We start from the raw sequence: 14,116 nt of genomic DNA on the forward strand, positions 1-14,116 counted from the left end.
TAGTCAAAACTGAGTATCTCAGTGAGTAAAGTGCTTTCAAGTCTCCAATGTTTGAAGGATTACAGAAATGTGAAGGCAACTCAAAGCACCAAGTGCTCAGTCAATAAGAAATTTTCTCTGGTGTTTATATAAGTTAACAAAAAAAAAAAAGTTTTCGTGAGTCATCCCCCATCATTGGGATTAACACTTAATCATTCAAATGCAATCAATGCTTGCATTCATACTTTTATTGAGCCCCTGCTATGTGCCACCTCACGCTTGAATGAGAAAGGGATGGTGTGGGAAAAGTCAAACCCACACTTTAATCCCCCACCTCACATTGTAGATCAGGAATAATAATCAGCTCTATGCTCGCATATCACAGCTTACAAAGGAATTCAGAATCTGTCTTTTCATATCAGTGTAATAAGCCTGGGAGGAATTATGTCATATGATTTTGAAAGAAGCCTGTTCTTCCTGCCTCTGGTGAGTCCCACAAAGAATGGTGGGGGAGGAAAGGACGCCCACTCAGCCAGTGAGGCCAGCTGACTGGATGCTGGAGGTCACTGCCGCAGCCTGTGGCCTTCATACCCATCACAACCTACAGAGCCGGCCCCTTCGCTTACACAGTTAACAGGTGTATGCCAGTTAATAACTCTTGGTATTCAAACTGTTCACACAAAAGGTGTGGTTCCTGTCTCCTGACTGGACCCTGACTGACAGTATCTCAGGCCTAGAGTGCCTCTTTCTTCTATATGGCGGGAAGAAAATCCTGTGACACGAAATCAAAGGAATGCATGTGCTTCGGGTACCTGAGCACTCACTCGGGATGCGTTCTCCAGCTGGGCTTTCAAAATGTTACACTTCACGTGATCAGCTACAGGGGAAGGCAAAAGTGGGGTCTGAAGAGTCTTCTCAGAAACCTTTTTTTCTTCAGCCTGTGACAAACCCAGAACACACGCCACAGACTATATAAGCAAAGAGGAAAGACAACACTTACATCAACCTTTCCGTTCAACCGTAACTGCAAATAGCAGTCTTAAACACATGCCCAAGTATGTCACCAACTCCTTCTATCTGTGCCACTGCTCGTACTATTTGCAAAGGATTCACAAGCACATCCTCCCCTTCTCTGGTGAGGTGGGGAGAGGAGGTACTAGGGAACTTATGAGGACGGGGTGAAGGTTGAAGAGTAGAGGCTCTTCCAGAGTTATGCAGTGAGAGCCTGGGGCAGCTCCAGGACTCCAGCCTCGAGTTTCCCACAGTCTAGTGCAGCGCTGTTTCCCCCATAACCGCCACCTCTTACATAGAAAGATTCAATTCCGTGACTTGTTGGAGAAAGAGTGCAAAATAGTCACCAGTGTTTTTACAATAAATCTTGCTGAAAATTGCGTAGCTCAAGAAACCTGTGTCTGGGCTACCTCACTGTAGAGTGTAATTTGGTACCAACTTCACTATTTTTCCCATTTCCTAGGTACTAACTAAACATGTACCTATAATTTATTTTATTTTTAAGGATTTTATTTTATTTTAAAGTTTTTTAGAGAGAAAGAGAGAGAGGACAAGCGGGGGAGAGGGGCAGAGGGAGAGAGAGCAAGAGAATCTTACGGAAGCTCCACACTCGGCGCAGAGCCCGACATGGACCTCCATCCCAAAACCCTGGAAACATGACCTGAGCCGAAATTAAGAGTCGGGAGCTCAAGTGACTGAGCCCCCCAGGCACCCCTTAAAGATTTTATTTTGAAGTAATCTTTACACCCAATGTGGGGCCCGAACCCACAACCCCAAGCCCAAGAGTCACATACTCTATTAACTGAGCCAGCCAGGCGCCCCAACAGGTACCTATAGTTTATATGATCCAATTACGGTGGATTACCCCAGCACTACCTATTTTAAGTGTGTCCTAAACAATAATATCTTTGAAATCACAGGCTTGGTGACTATTATGTTTATTATAATAGACATTATGATAATTACATAACTATTAAAAAAATACTCATTTAGGTGTACAACCTGAAATCATCATTTCAGGTACAACCTGAAATCACACTGGAATTAATGTCTTAATGTTAACCATGCCTATTGTGGTCATTGCATATTCCAGTGCTAACATGGTGCTTGGCACACGGCAGGTGTTCAATAAATACCTACTAAAGAAGATTATAATGATATAGAGTTATTATTAAAAGAGATGTGCTTACTAAGAAAGCTATAAGACCATATGACTGCTGAAAGTCAATTAAGTGATATCAGGACTTCATGTGGCATGTTAGCAAGAACAAAATGTTGCAAAGGCCTCAAGTTCTGCAAGTTCCAAAATTAATCTCATTTACTAATTTGAAAGTCTGATTGAGCACCTTGGTACACATAGCAGGAGTGTTATGAAAGCCCCAGAGGAAGTATAGGGCAACTGGCTGGTTGACATCATTTAATAAAGAAAAGAGAGCTCTTCAAACGCATAGAGGAGCATTTGGTAGAACACGTAGAATGAAGCAATTTCACGTAACAGCAAGATAAGCAGAGACAGAAGACCTGGATTTTAATCTCTGCTCTTTCCCTTTCTGGCACCATAGAAAGAAGATGATGCTGATAATGATCACGATTATGATCATGATGATAAAAAGAAAAATAATGCCAGTAGCTCATGTTTACTGAGAGCTTATTGTGGGCCAGGCACTCACTAAGCACATTTCATTGGGTCCTCTCACTTGACCATCCCATTCGAAGGTAGACAGGATCATTATCCTCATTTTATAGATGAGAAAAACAAAGCAGGGAGATGGTAAGTCACTTGCCCAAGTCACACAGAAAGGATGCAAAAGAGCCACGATTCACACTCAGGATCAGGTGACTGCAAAGCTACGGCTCTTGACCACTCGGCCACACTGGATCCCCTTAACCTCCCTGGGTCTCAGTTTCTTTCTTCATAAGATTATTGTGATGAGAAAATGAGAAAAAAAATAGATTTGAATGGCACTTTCGCATTAGATTCTTTGGCTAGAAAATACAACTACACAAGAGCATCAGGTATGAGGACACTAATAATCCTAAGCCATCAAGTTGGGTATGAAGAGAACAGACTCTTTTGAGTGGAGTCATTATCCCCAAAGACTTAGCATTCCCCAAAAGGCAAATAAGTAACTTATTTATTCTGAAAGATGAGCTTGACAGGATTGCTCTAGGATAACTTATCTTGTGCTTGTAAATCCTGCGACATGAAGATAATTGTTTAACACCAGCACATGTGTTTTCACTGGTGTGTGAAGAGTTAACTTTTTAATTAGATGTAATTTTGGGGAATGAGATGCTGGAATACAAGAATTAAATTGGTTCTAAAGCCCACTTGAGGTTTTTGACAATTGCTTAAGGGGGTAGAGTTATACTGGCAGTAATGACCGAAGATGTATTTTAAAACAATGAATGCTGCTAAAATAAAAAAGAATGGGAATTCAGCATTGATTTCCCCTTTGAATTTAGTCATATTAAACTCCTTTTTTGGATGTAAAACCCAAGCTGGCTCATTACTGTTCTATCTGGCAAAGCAGGAGCTACTGGCCAGCTCTACAAATTGACCCAGGTGAAAACCAATATAAATTTTGGAAAAGTTGACTATCATTCTACGAATACGTTTGCATCAAAGATATCTCTATGAGATAAACATCTGGGCTATGAGTCCATAATTCCAGCCTGAAGGATGGTTCCAAGAATGTTGTGCTTTCTCTCTTCTGCATGACCACGTGTCGTGTTTTGCATTCAGTTTGAATTGTGAAAAGATGCTTTACCATTCAATATTGAAATACAGATTTTAAAACACACAAATAAATGACAATTGGGCTTTGATATGATTATAGTTGGAAACAGTCCATCTGTTTGGAGAAGTCGTTTGGGGATAAAGAAATGATCAGATGCATTTTATAATTGTTTATAAAATTGTTTACACATTTGAAATCTGGTGAGATCTAAATTCCTGTGATAATTTTGGGTACCACTTTGGAACTGGGTGATGAAAATGTCTTCTCAACACTAAATCAAGAACAGGAACTTATCCAAATCTTAGAAAAATCAGAGGATTCTCGATCCTTGAAAGCCACTGAAGCCACTGGTCACCAATTGTGGTATCAGGGAGAGTTGTGAGGTCTGTTGCATGGAATGTTTGATTAATAATAAAGAGTCACAGTGTGAAGTAACATACTTTGCCTATATGTTAAGACAAACTCAAGGTTATCTGACATCACTTTATCCCACTTGCTTACTAATGTATTTCCCCAAGTGGAAGTAGAAAAAGGGGGCTCCAGGGGCACCTGGGTGGCTCAGTTGGTTAAGCGTCCGACTTCGGCTCAGGTCATGATCTCACAGTCTGTGAGTTCGAGCCCCGTGTCAGGCTTGGTGCCTACAGTTCAGAGCCTGGAGCCTGTTTCGGGTTCTGTGTCTCCCTCACTCTCTGCCCTTCCCCCACACACTCTCTGTCTCTCTCTCTCTCAAAAATAAACATTAAAAAAAAAAAACTTGACACAAATGCTTAGAGCAGCATTGCTCATAGTAGCAAAAAATAAAAAGAGAAAAGGAAAAAAGGAAAAAAAAAAGAAAAAAAGGTTCTGTGTCTCCCTCACTCTCTGCCCTTCCCCCACACACTCTCTGTCTCTCTCTCTCTCAAAAATAAACATTAAAAAAAAAAAACTTGACACAAATGCTTAGAGCAGCATTGCTCATAGTAGCAAAAAATAAAAAGAGAAAAGAGAAAAAAAAAAGGGGCTCCAGGGAAATGCACAGTAACTCACAGTTGTCTCAGCTACACCTTAACCCAGAGCAAGCCACTATTGTTGATGGCCCACCAATACTCATGGCAACCACAAATTACGTAGAGCTTGGGAGCGGTCTGCTGCTATCTGCTGTATTTCCTCGCAAAATATTTTTGGGTTCTGTCAAACTCTAGGTAAGCCTCTGTTAAAACCATTTATTGTGTGGACTGCAGGAAAAAAAAGTTTGAAAACGAAGAGACTAAGAGAAAGAAGACCAATCCGGGGGCCACATGATATATTAGTGCATGATATTATTGAGCACAGTAGAGGCTGCTCAGTAAGGATTCGTTGATTGAGTGAATGTAAGTGCCACCCTGAAGGAGGGATTCTTTCCAGCTGGCCATCAGGGAGGATGGTATAGAAGAAAAAGTGGGTGAGTGGGCCCTTGGTGTTGTCAAAGGGACTTTAGGCTGCCATTTGGGGGAAGTAGGCATGTAGGGAAATGAGCATCTTCTAAGAAATCTTGGAAGTCTAGTACAGGCTAGAGGGTTGGCTGTGGTGGAGGAAGAGCCCTTGAAGGAGGTGTAACCTTCTCATGCTCACCAGAGCAGGTAAGGAGGGAGAGCTTCCCAGGCCAGATCTTCCAAATTCTTCTTATTCCCTCTAATAAAGGCGCAGAGCTGGGGGCACCTGGGTGGCTCAGTTGGTTAAGCTTCAGACTCCTGATTTCAGCTCAGGTCATGATCTCATGGTTCATGGGCTCAAGCCCCACACTGGGCTCTGTGCTGACAGTGTGGAGACTGCTTGGGGTTCTCTCTCTCTTTCTCTCTCTCTGCCCCTCTCCACTTGTGTGTGCTCTCTCGCTCTCTCACTCTCTCTCTCTCTCTCTCTATTTTAAGATAAATACATTTTAAAAAAGAAAGGAAGGGAACTTCCTCAATTTGGTAAAGAACAGTTACAATAACATACAGTTAACATCATTACTTAATGGCGAGCTTTCACCATTTTAAGATAAAATTTGGCTTTCATAAGGCTGTTCATTTGGATATATGAACAGGCCTAGCCAAGGGCACCTGGGTGGCTCAATTAGTTAAGTATCAGACTCTTGATTTCGGCTCAAGTCATGATCTCACAGTTCATGGGATCGAGCCCCACGTTGGACTCCGTGCTGACAGCATGGAGCCTGCTTGGGATTTCTCTCTCCCTCTCTCTACCCCTCCTCTGCTCTCTCTCTCACCCTCTCTGTCTCTCTTAAAATTAAAAAAAAAAATTAAACATTAAAAAAAAAGAGTAGGTCTAGCCAAAAGAGAGTTTTGCTTTCACCCTGTTCCTCTCTTCCTCCTTCCTTAAATCCCTCCCTTCTTTCCATCAGCAAACAGTTACTGAGCATCCACTACGTGCCAGGCACTGTCAGAATAAGAGATAGAGAGTGCTATGGAGTGAACTGTGACACCCCCCCCCCCTCCATTCATAGGTTGAAGCCCTACCCCACAATATGATGGGATTTGGAGATGGGGCCTTTGGGAAGTAAACAGATTTAGAGGAGGTCATGAGATGTGGCCCTCATGATAGGATTAGTGGCTTTATAAGAAGCAGAAGAGAGAGGGGCACCTGGCTGGCTCATTCAGTAGAGCGTGCAACTCTTGATCTCATGGTTGTGGGTTGGAGCCCCACGTTGGGTCTAGAGATTACATAAAAATAAAATATTAAAAGAAAGGAAAAGAAAAGAAAAGAAGGGAAAAGAAAAGAAAAGAAAAGAAAAGAAAAGGAAAAAAAAAGTCGCCTGGGTGGCTCAGTTGGTTGAGTGTCCAACTCTTGATTTCAGTTCAGGTCATTATCCCAGGGTTGTGGGATCGAGCCCTGTGTTGGGCTCAGTCCTAAGCGTGGAGTCTGCTTAAGATTCTCTCTCTCCTTCTGCCCCTCTCCCCTGCTCACACACATTCTCTCTCTAAAATAAAAAATTAAAAAAAAAAAAAAAAGAAGAAGAGGAGGAAAGAAAGAGTGAGCTCTCTTTGTAGGTAAGGATACAGTTACAAGGCAACCATTTGCAAGTCAGGAAGAGAGTCCTTACCAGTGAATCAAACTGACTGACACCTTGATCTTTGCCCTACCAGCCTCCAGAAGAATGAGAAATATCTGTTGTTTAAGCCACCCTATCTATGGTAATTTGTTATAGCAGCCTGAGCAGACCAATATAGAGAGGTAAAAATGGAAGGTGGTAAATGTGGGTGCCTCCTCATTGGGCTTTAGTTCTAGAAGGAGGGAGAGATCACTAACAGATCCGTCCAGCCCATTAGCCTCAGCACTGAGCACAATTCCTCGTGCTGTAATTCACCCAAAGAGACTGAACAGAAATGTCAGGAAAAATTAGATAGAAATCCCTCCAAGACAAAGGCACATAAACTAGGAGGTGGGCCAGGGCAATAATCAGATGTTTGACGTGAGCCCCAGTTCCATGGTCATCACCCACCCCTGGTCCTTTGCACCTTATTTATGTTGATGTGCAGAGCAGGCCAGGGTCCCGCCGCCTTCACAGTTTCCAATTCCAGCTTCTTTAGATGGGCAGCAGCTTCGCTGAACAGGGCAGGTCCTCCTGGACTCAGTTCTACAAGTGGCCAGGGGAATGAATAAAGAGAGGTTGAAATATATATGTGATAGAGATATGTGTGATAAATGATGCTCACCAGAGCCTGATCCCTAGTACCCTTTCTATCTGCCTTCTCCCCCAGCAGCTTAAATCCCTTGAATATGGCCAGCTGATGGGCTCTGAGAACACCTAAAATCCAGGGTTCAAGGCCTAACTCTGCCAATATGAGCTGGGTGGCCTTGGGCAAGTCACTTTACCTCTCTGAGCCTCTGAGCCATTTTAAAATGAAAATAAAATTACTCACCCTGCAGAGTTGCTGTGACTATTAAGTGAGGTCATTTGTGTACAAATGCTTTATTAATGGAAAAACACTATGCAAATTAGAAAGATGAGCGTTGAGGCTCACAGGCATATGAATGTTCCTTGAAAACCATGTTACGTTTCTAAAACCAAATTCACGGATTTTGATTTCTGTACTATTTTGGACTAGTTTGCCACCACTCCTTCCACTGGCTACTATTTATCCATTAATACAGTGAAATATACATTAATTATTAAACATTCATTACATACGAAAACTTGTACCAAGTATTATTTGCAATTGGGATCGGGGCAGCTGGAATAAAAAGATAAATGAGGCACAATTCTAGTTTAGTGAGGAAGACAGAGACATGTGCAGATAATCCACATAAGAGTGATAAAATTATCTAATTGCTACAGGGGCAGAAGGGAAGTCACTCCAAAGCTAGGAATCAGAAAGGCGTGTTAAAGAAGGTTCCACTGACAACATTTGAGCTTGTTCCGGAAGAAATGTGTAGGAGGTCACTAAGGTGGAGAAAAGCATTCCAGGCACAGGGAGTAGCAGGTGCAAAAGGACAGAGCTGGGAGCACAGCACAGTATTTGGTGAGAGGAGAGGAGTTTTGGGTGGCTGGGGTGTAGTGAGGACTCGGGGAAGGCTGAGGTCCTTGGCAGGGGCTGGGCTGGGAAGGTCTGTGTATGGCCACATGGCCTTTGTCTCAGGACAGTGACACGCCATTGAAAGGTCTTTGGTCAGAGCTGCCTGTGATGAGAGCTCTCAGGTCGGCAGCTACAAGATGGAGGTTGCATTGGAGGAGGTACCCCTTAGGGGGGCTGTTACGGTCATCTGGCTACAAAAAGATGAGGCATGGCCTAGAAAGGCAATGTGGATAGTGATGAGGGGATCAAGTTCTGATTCCTCAACCCCAAGTGAATGATGAACTTCCATTTCTGGCTCAACCTAGAATTATCCCCTGTGGTCTACAGGTGAAGGCTCCTTAGCTCATCCGTTTCACCAGTTCACAGACTCATGAAATGTCAGAGCTGGAAGATTCCTTGGTCATAAACTAGACATCCTCTATCCCATTTCATAGATGAGAAAACTGAGGGTCCAAGAGGCAACTTGGCTCAATAGTGAAAACCAGAATTGAAGCCTCTTGTCTCTACCTCAGTGCTTTTGCCCATCGTGTGTGATAAAGAACCAGCTCTTCCCCCTCAGTCTGTTGCAGAACAATTCTTTGGTAAAGTATAATAAAAGAGATTTTCTAGAAAACCAAAATAACAGACGTATAAAATGCAAGCCCACTGTTATTAGTTGTAACAGATACAAAATCACCCTAGCCTATTGCTAAAAATGCTGTGAACTGCTTAGTCTCCATCTCCCAACTTCTCTCACTGGGACCCGAAACACTGGGCCTCCCTGACATCACTTTGCTCTCGCAAGGTGAAGTCGGAAATGGGACAGAAGGGGTTTTCCTGTAATTAGGAAAGTACAGATTCTAGCCACCTGGCTTCTGTCCTCTTGCTATTACTTGAGCCTGTGGAAATAGAAACAGCTAAGGAAGGAGGTGGAGAGAGCACCGCCACATTGGATTAAATCAGAGTTTACTGGTAACCCATAATCCTTCAGCTGCTCCTGCTTAAATGCACAAGGCTCTTGCCTGCTCTTGCCCAGACCTGGCGACCCAGAACTGATGTTACTGTCTTTTCATGCTGCGCTGAAAGGGCCTGTCTTGAGGATCCAGGAAAGCCGCCCGTGCCCTGCAGCATCCCTCCCCTCACCCTGCCCTCTGCACTCCTACTCACTTACTTGTAAGGGATTTACTGCTGGAGTTTGGGGATCTCAGAGGCCCCTCCTTGTTCTCCAGAGTCAGCGAGAGGCCATAGTTTGGGTGGTGCTGGTGCTGGTGGTGGTGGTGGTGGTGCCTTCCTGAAGCTTTGGTAGTGAAAGGCGTGCCCCCGTTCTCCTCGATGCCAAAAGGCAGCCGGTCCGCGCTGCTGAGCCCTGGGGAAGGGAGCGGGTAGCTGTGGAAGGTGTCAGAGTCAGGATTTAGAAGAGTAAAGAGGCTTGATGTTCCCGTGTGTACTTTAAAAGATGTTCTCTGGCCATTAAAACCCAAGAGAAGTAGGTTCAGCAAACAGACCCACATGGTTACTGTAAAACAGGACACAATGGCAACAGTGCGTTCAAAGAAAAAGCAGAAAGTGGAAATTTGTGTATATCAGAGATCTCAAACCTTAACAAATTCTTAATTTGAAGTTATATAGCTTCTATTAAAAAAAAAAGGGGCGCCTGGGTGGCTTGGTCGGTTAAGCGTCCGACTTCGGCTCAGGTCACGATCTCACGGTCCGTGAGTTCGAGCCCCGCGTCGGGCTCTGTGCTGACAGCTCAGAGCCTGGAGCCTGGTTCAGATTCTGTGTCTCCCTCTCTCTCTGCCCCTCCCCTGTTCATGCTCTGTCTCTCTCTGTCTCAAAAATAAATAAACGTTAAAAAAAAATTAAAAAAAAAAAGACATTCCTTATATAGAAGGAGGAAATAAAAAGCAATAGCAACACACAATTTTGTAGCCATCCCATGACAAGATCATGACACAAACAGAAGTCAGATTCACTTCCTCTTCCTCTTGATCACCCCACCATGCAGAAACACCTCCTGGGGCAATGCCATGACATCTTTCATTCTAACTGCTCTCTCCATTTTTACCAAAATTGCCCTATTGATAGGGAAGCCTATGTCATCTCCCATTGAGACTCCCGGAACAGATTTCTTTTTTTTTTTTAATTTTTTTAATGTTTATTTATTTTTGAGAGAGATGGAGACAGAATGCAAGTGGGTTAGGGGCAGAGAGGGAGACACAGAATCCGAAACAGGCTCCAGGCTCCGAGCCGTCAGCACAGAGCCTGACGCGGGGCTCCAACTCACAAGCTGTGAGATCATGACCTGAGCCGAAGTCAGACACTCAACCGACTGAGCCACCCAGGTGCCCCTTGAAACAGATTTCTAACTGTTCTCCCTGCATCTGCTCTCTCCTTCAGCCCATTGCCTACAGAGCTGGAGCCAGGGTGCTGTTCTTGTCCACACTGGCTGCCTCCTGGAGACTTTGCTCAGGACAGTCTTACATGGTACATGTGTTTGTAAGGACATGAATAAGGTGTGACTGGCTTCTGGGGGTCACAGCCCAGCCTCATTTCTCCAACGTGAAACATAACCAAGGGTATCCAGCTTCTCTGCACAGCCAGTAATGGGGGCAACAAAAAGTAGAAATGCCTAGGTTCTAGTCTTAGTTCTGCCCTAACCTTGTGCAGGAACCCTGGACAGTTGCCCTGGGCTTGTTTTCTCCTCTGTGACATGAGGTGGGTCAGGTGATTCTGGCTGCATTTCCAGGTCTGAAAATCATCCTTTCTTCCAGCTATCTATATAGTACTTGCTGTGTCCTAGGTGCTGTGCTAGCTATTTTACATAAAATATCCATTTCATAGATGTAGAGACCTTTGCCTGGTACACAGTAGGTGTTCCATACTTTTTCGATGAAAGGAGAGAAGGGAGGAAGGGAGGGAAGAAAGGAAGGAAGAAAGGAAGGAGGATTAATGAAGCTGTGGGTCTGGGATTTGACAACAGCTGTGTGGATTCCAAAGCCTGTTGGCATTATTTTCCTGTCTCTCACGTATGTTGAAAATAATGTCTGTCCTAAGGAGGCACAGAGACTGGGAGCTCAGAACACAAAAAACTCCCTTTAGCCTAGGAGGATGGAGGGCTTCCCAATTTAGGGCTCATCTTGGATTACCCTGAATAGGAGAATGAACACCCAAGGGGAAAGATGTCCTATAGCAGAGACCTGCTGTACATTCAGGGCTGGAGGTGGAGTTGGAAAGCTTTGAGTAAGACCTTCTGAGGAATGGCAAGTAGACACCATCTCCTGTGCCAGCTCTAAGTGATTCTCACCCTCTGCTTGGAATGCAAGATCAAGAAGGAGTCTGAGGTTGTGCCCAGCTCAGGAGGAAAGAGTGCTGTGATTGATTAGTGATGTCTGCCATGGACTTAGAATAGAGCATTGGCATCATGTACTTGTCTTTCCAAGGTAAAAGTGTGTGATTTTTTATTTCAAGGAAACCCAGAGTGAAAAGTTAAACAGCAAAATAAATATATATGCAGGGAATGATAAATTGCATTTAATAACATGTCAAATAAAATATGCATGTGTGATTTTCCTTTCACAGCTACTTACGGAGAAGACTGAGCAAGACAAATGGGAAGAGAAATAGATGAGGGTCAGAGAAGCTGCCTGAATCTTGTCAGGGCAGGGGTCTCCAGAAGAGCAAAGGTTTCTAAGCAGGACCAGAATGACCTGGGAGCTCTCTCAGCTCATACACATGAGGGACCACCATCCTGGAGATGCTAATTCACGGAGTTTTATAGACTTGTGGGTCTGTTAAGGAAACCTCTGCTCATGGTCTCATGGACTGTTCCCTGCAGAACTCTAGGGGGTGCCCTACACATTGACTACGATGTAAATGGCGTCCACTAGAGTTTTGCATCTGCCCTGTTCACAGGGACCTCAGAGAAGGTCAGGCCCACCCAGAGGGTCCAGCAGGACTCAGCAGCCCCAGAACCATGGGTCCCACTGGTTAAAGTTCAGGAAATGAGACCAGCTCTGTGCTCATTGTCAACAGAGAGTGAAGCTCATGAGGCTTCTGGCGTTCTGGAAAGAAGGTCTCAAGTCCTAGTTTTGAGAGGGTGATAGAGGAGGGGTATATAGGCTTCAGTCTCTATTTCCACGAGCTGAGAGTTGAGAAGAAATCTGGTGTGGAAGAACAGGGTGTGTGTCCAGCACTGTCCTAGGTACTTCAGCGTTTAACTTTTGGAGTTATCCCGCAAGGAAGCTGCTGATGCCTTGTGTTACACTGGGGCTTACGGAAGGTGAGCAACGTGCCCTGTTAGTAAAGGTGAGTGAGAAGTCGAATCGGATCTAATTTCTTCTCTTCCTTTCTTTCAGAGGAAGCCCCCATTCCCATTCTACTTCCAACTCCAGAGAAGCCAGTGCTCTACTGGGGGGGGGGGGGGGTGTGTGTGTCATACAGGACTTTCTTGACTCTATTAGGGGTGCCCATAGCTCTGCAGGCCCAGGAGGGTGGGATGCTCTTACAGCCCTGCCTGATCCCACAAGAGCCTCTTCCCTCCTTGGCCCTGGGATCCCAGCATGCTCAATCAAAACGTGTCGCATACTGGATAATGGGGTAATTATTTGAAATGTTACAATTAAAATACTATAGTTATATTTAGTTATAATTAAAGTATTATAATAATTAGTATATTAGTATTACTATACCATTACATACTAAATATTATAATTAGTATAATAATGGTATTATTCACAATAATTCTCCAGAATCCGTGCCAGAACTGTGAGGAGGGCAGGGCAAAAATTGGGGAAGGTCTTGAGCTGGAAAACAGAACCCACAAGGCTTTCTCTCAAAGAGGCCAGAATGATCAGGTGCTCTCAGAAGCCAACCACACCACACACTCTACAGCTCAGCCAAGTTCTGGGCGACATGGGCTCCTGGAGGCAGCCCTGGGCATCTAATCCTAGATAAGAAACCACAGAATTATAGAAATGGAGACCCTCCCTTTGGTGGTTTTAAACCCTAGATGTGAATATTAAAATCACCAGGGGAACCCCCATACGCCGCTGGTGGGAATACAAAATGGTCCAGCTGCTTTCGGAAAACACCTGGCAGTTGTCAAGGAAGTTAAACATACAGTGACCATATGACCCAGCAATTCCACTCCCAGGTATATACCCAAGAGGAATGAACACATATCCATGCAAAAACCTGTCCATGGATATTCGTAGCAGCATTAAACATGATGGCCAGAAGGCAGAAACAACCCAAATGTCCATCAACTGACGAATGGATAAATAAAATGTAGTATAGTCACACAATGAAATATTATTTGGCCATAAAATGGAATGAAATATTGACCCATGCTATGACATAACAGAACCCTGAAAACATTATGCTGAGTGAAAGAAGCCAGACACAAAAGGCCAGGTGTTGTATTATTCCATTTACATGAAGTGTTCAGAATAGGCAAAGCCATAGAGACAGAAAGTAGATTAGTGGTTACCTAGGACTGGGGAGGATTGTGTGTGTGGGGGAACAGGGAGTAACTGCTGATACAGGGTCTCTTTAGGGGAGGTGAAAATGTTCTAAAATTAGATCGTAGTGATGGTTGTACAACTTAGCGAAAATGCTAAAAACCACTGAGCGGTACAATTTAAACTGGTGAATTGTATGATTATTAATTTAGATCTTTATAAAATTGATTTCTAAAAATCGCCAGGGAAGATTTTGAAAAATATCAGGGTCTATCCCCTACCCCAGACCAATTACGTCATCATCTATCTCTAAATCCGAATGTGCAGCCAGGACCGAGAACCACTGTCCTGGTCCAACGTCTTCATTTTGCATATGGGGCATCGGGGTTCACCGGGGGAACGAGGTGACCGGGTC

At 44.0% G+C, this 14,116-nt stretch overlaps 1 protein-coding gene across 3 annotated transcripts in view; it reads right to left on the reverse strand.

The window, feature by feature from the left end:
• EPB41L4B (erythrocyte membrane protein band 4.1 like 4B) overlaps positions 1–14,116 on the reverse strand; it is a 128,463-nt gene that overhangs the window by 22,948 nt on the left and 91,399 nt on the right. For 2 of the 3 annotated variants that reach the window (XM_042912976.1, XM_042912974.1), the window contains exons 16-18: positions 9,414–9,628; positions 7,205–7,323; positions 792–917 (exon numbers count right to left, since the gene is read on the reverse strand). In XM_042912976.1, coding sequence (XP_042768910.1) covers positions 792–917; positions 7,205–7,323; positions 9,414–9,628 — 460 coding nt within the window. Of the gene's footprint in view, positions 1–791; positions 948–7,204; positions 7,324–9,413; positions 9,629–14,116 lie in introns of all 3 variants that reach the window. The other variant, XM_042912972.1, reaches the window with a different exon arrangement.

Source organism: Panthera leo, chromosome D4 (assembly GCF_018350215.1).
Source record: "Panthera leo isolate Ple1 chromosome D4, P.leo_Ple1_pat1.1, whole genome shotgun sequence".
Classification (NCBI taxonomy): Eukaryota; Metazoa; Chordata; class Mammalia; order Carnivora; family Felidae; genus Panthera; species Panthera leo.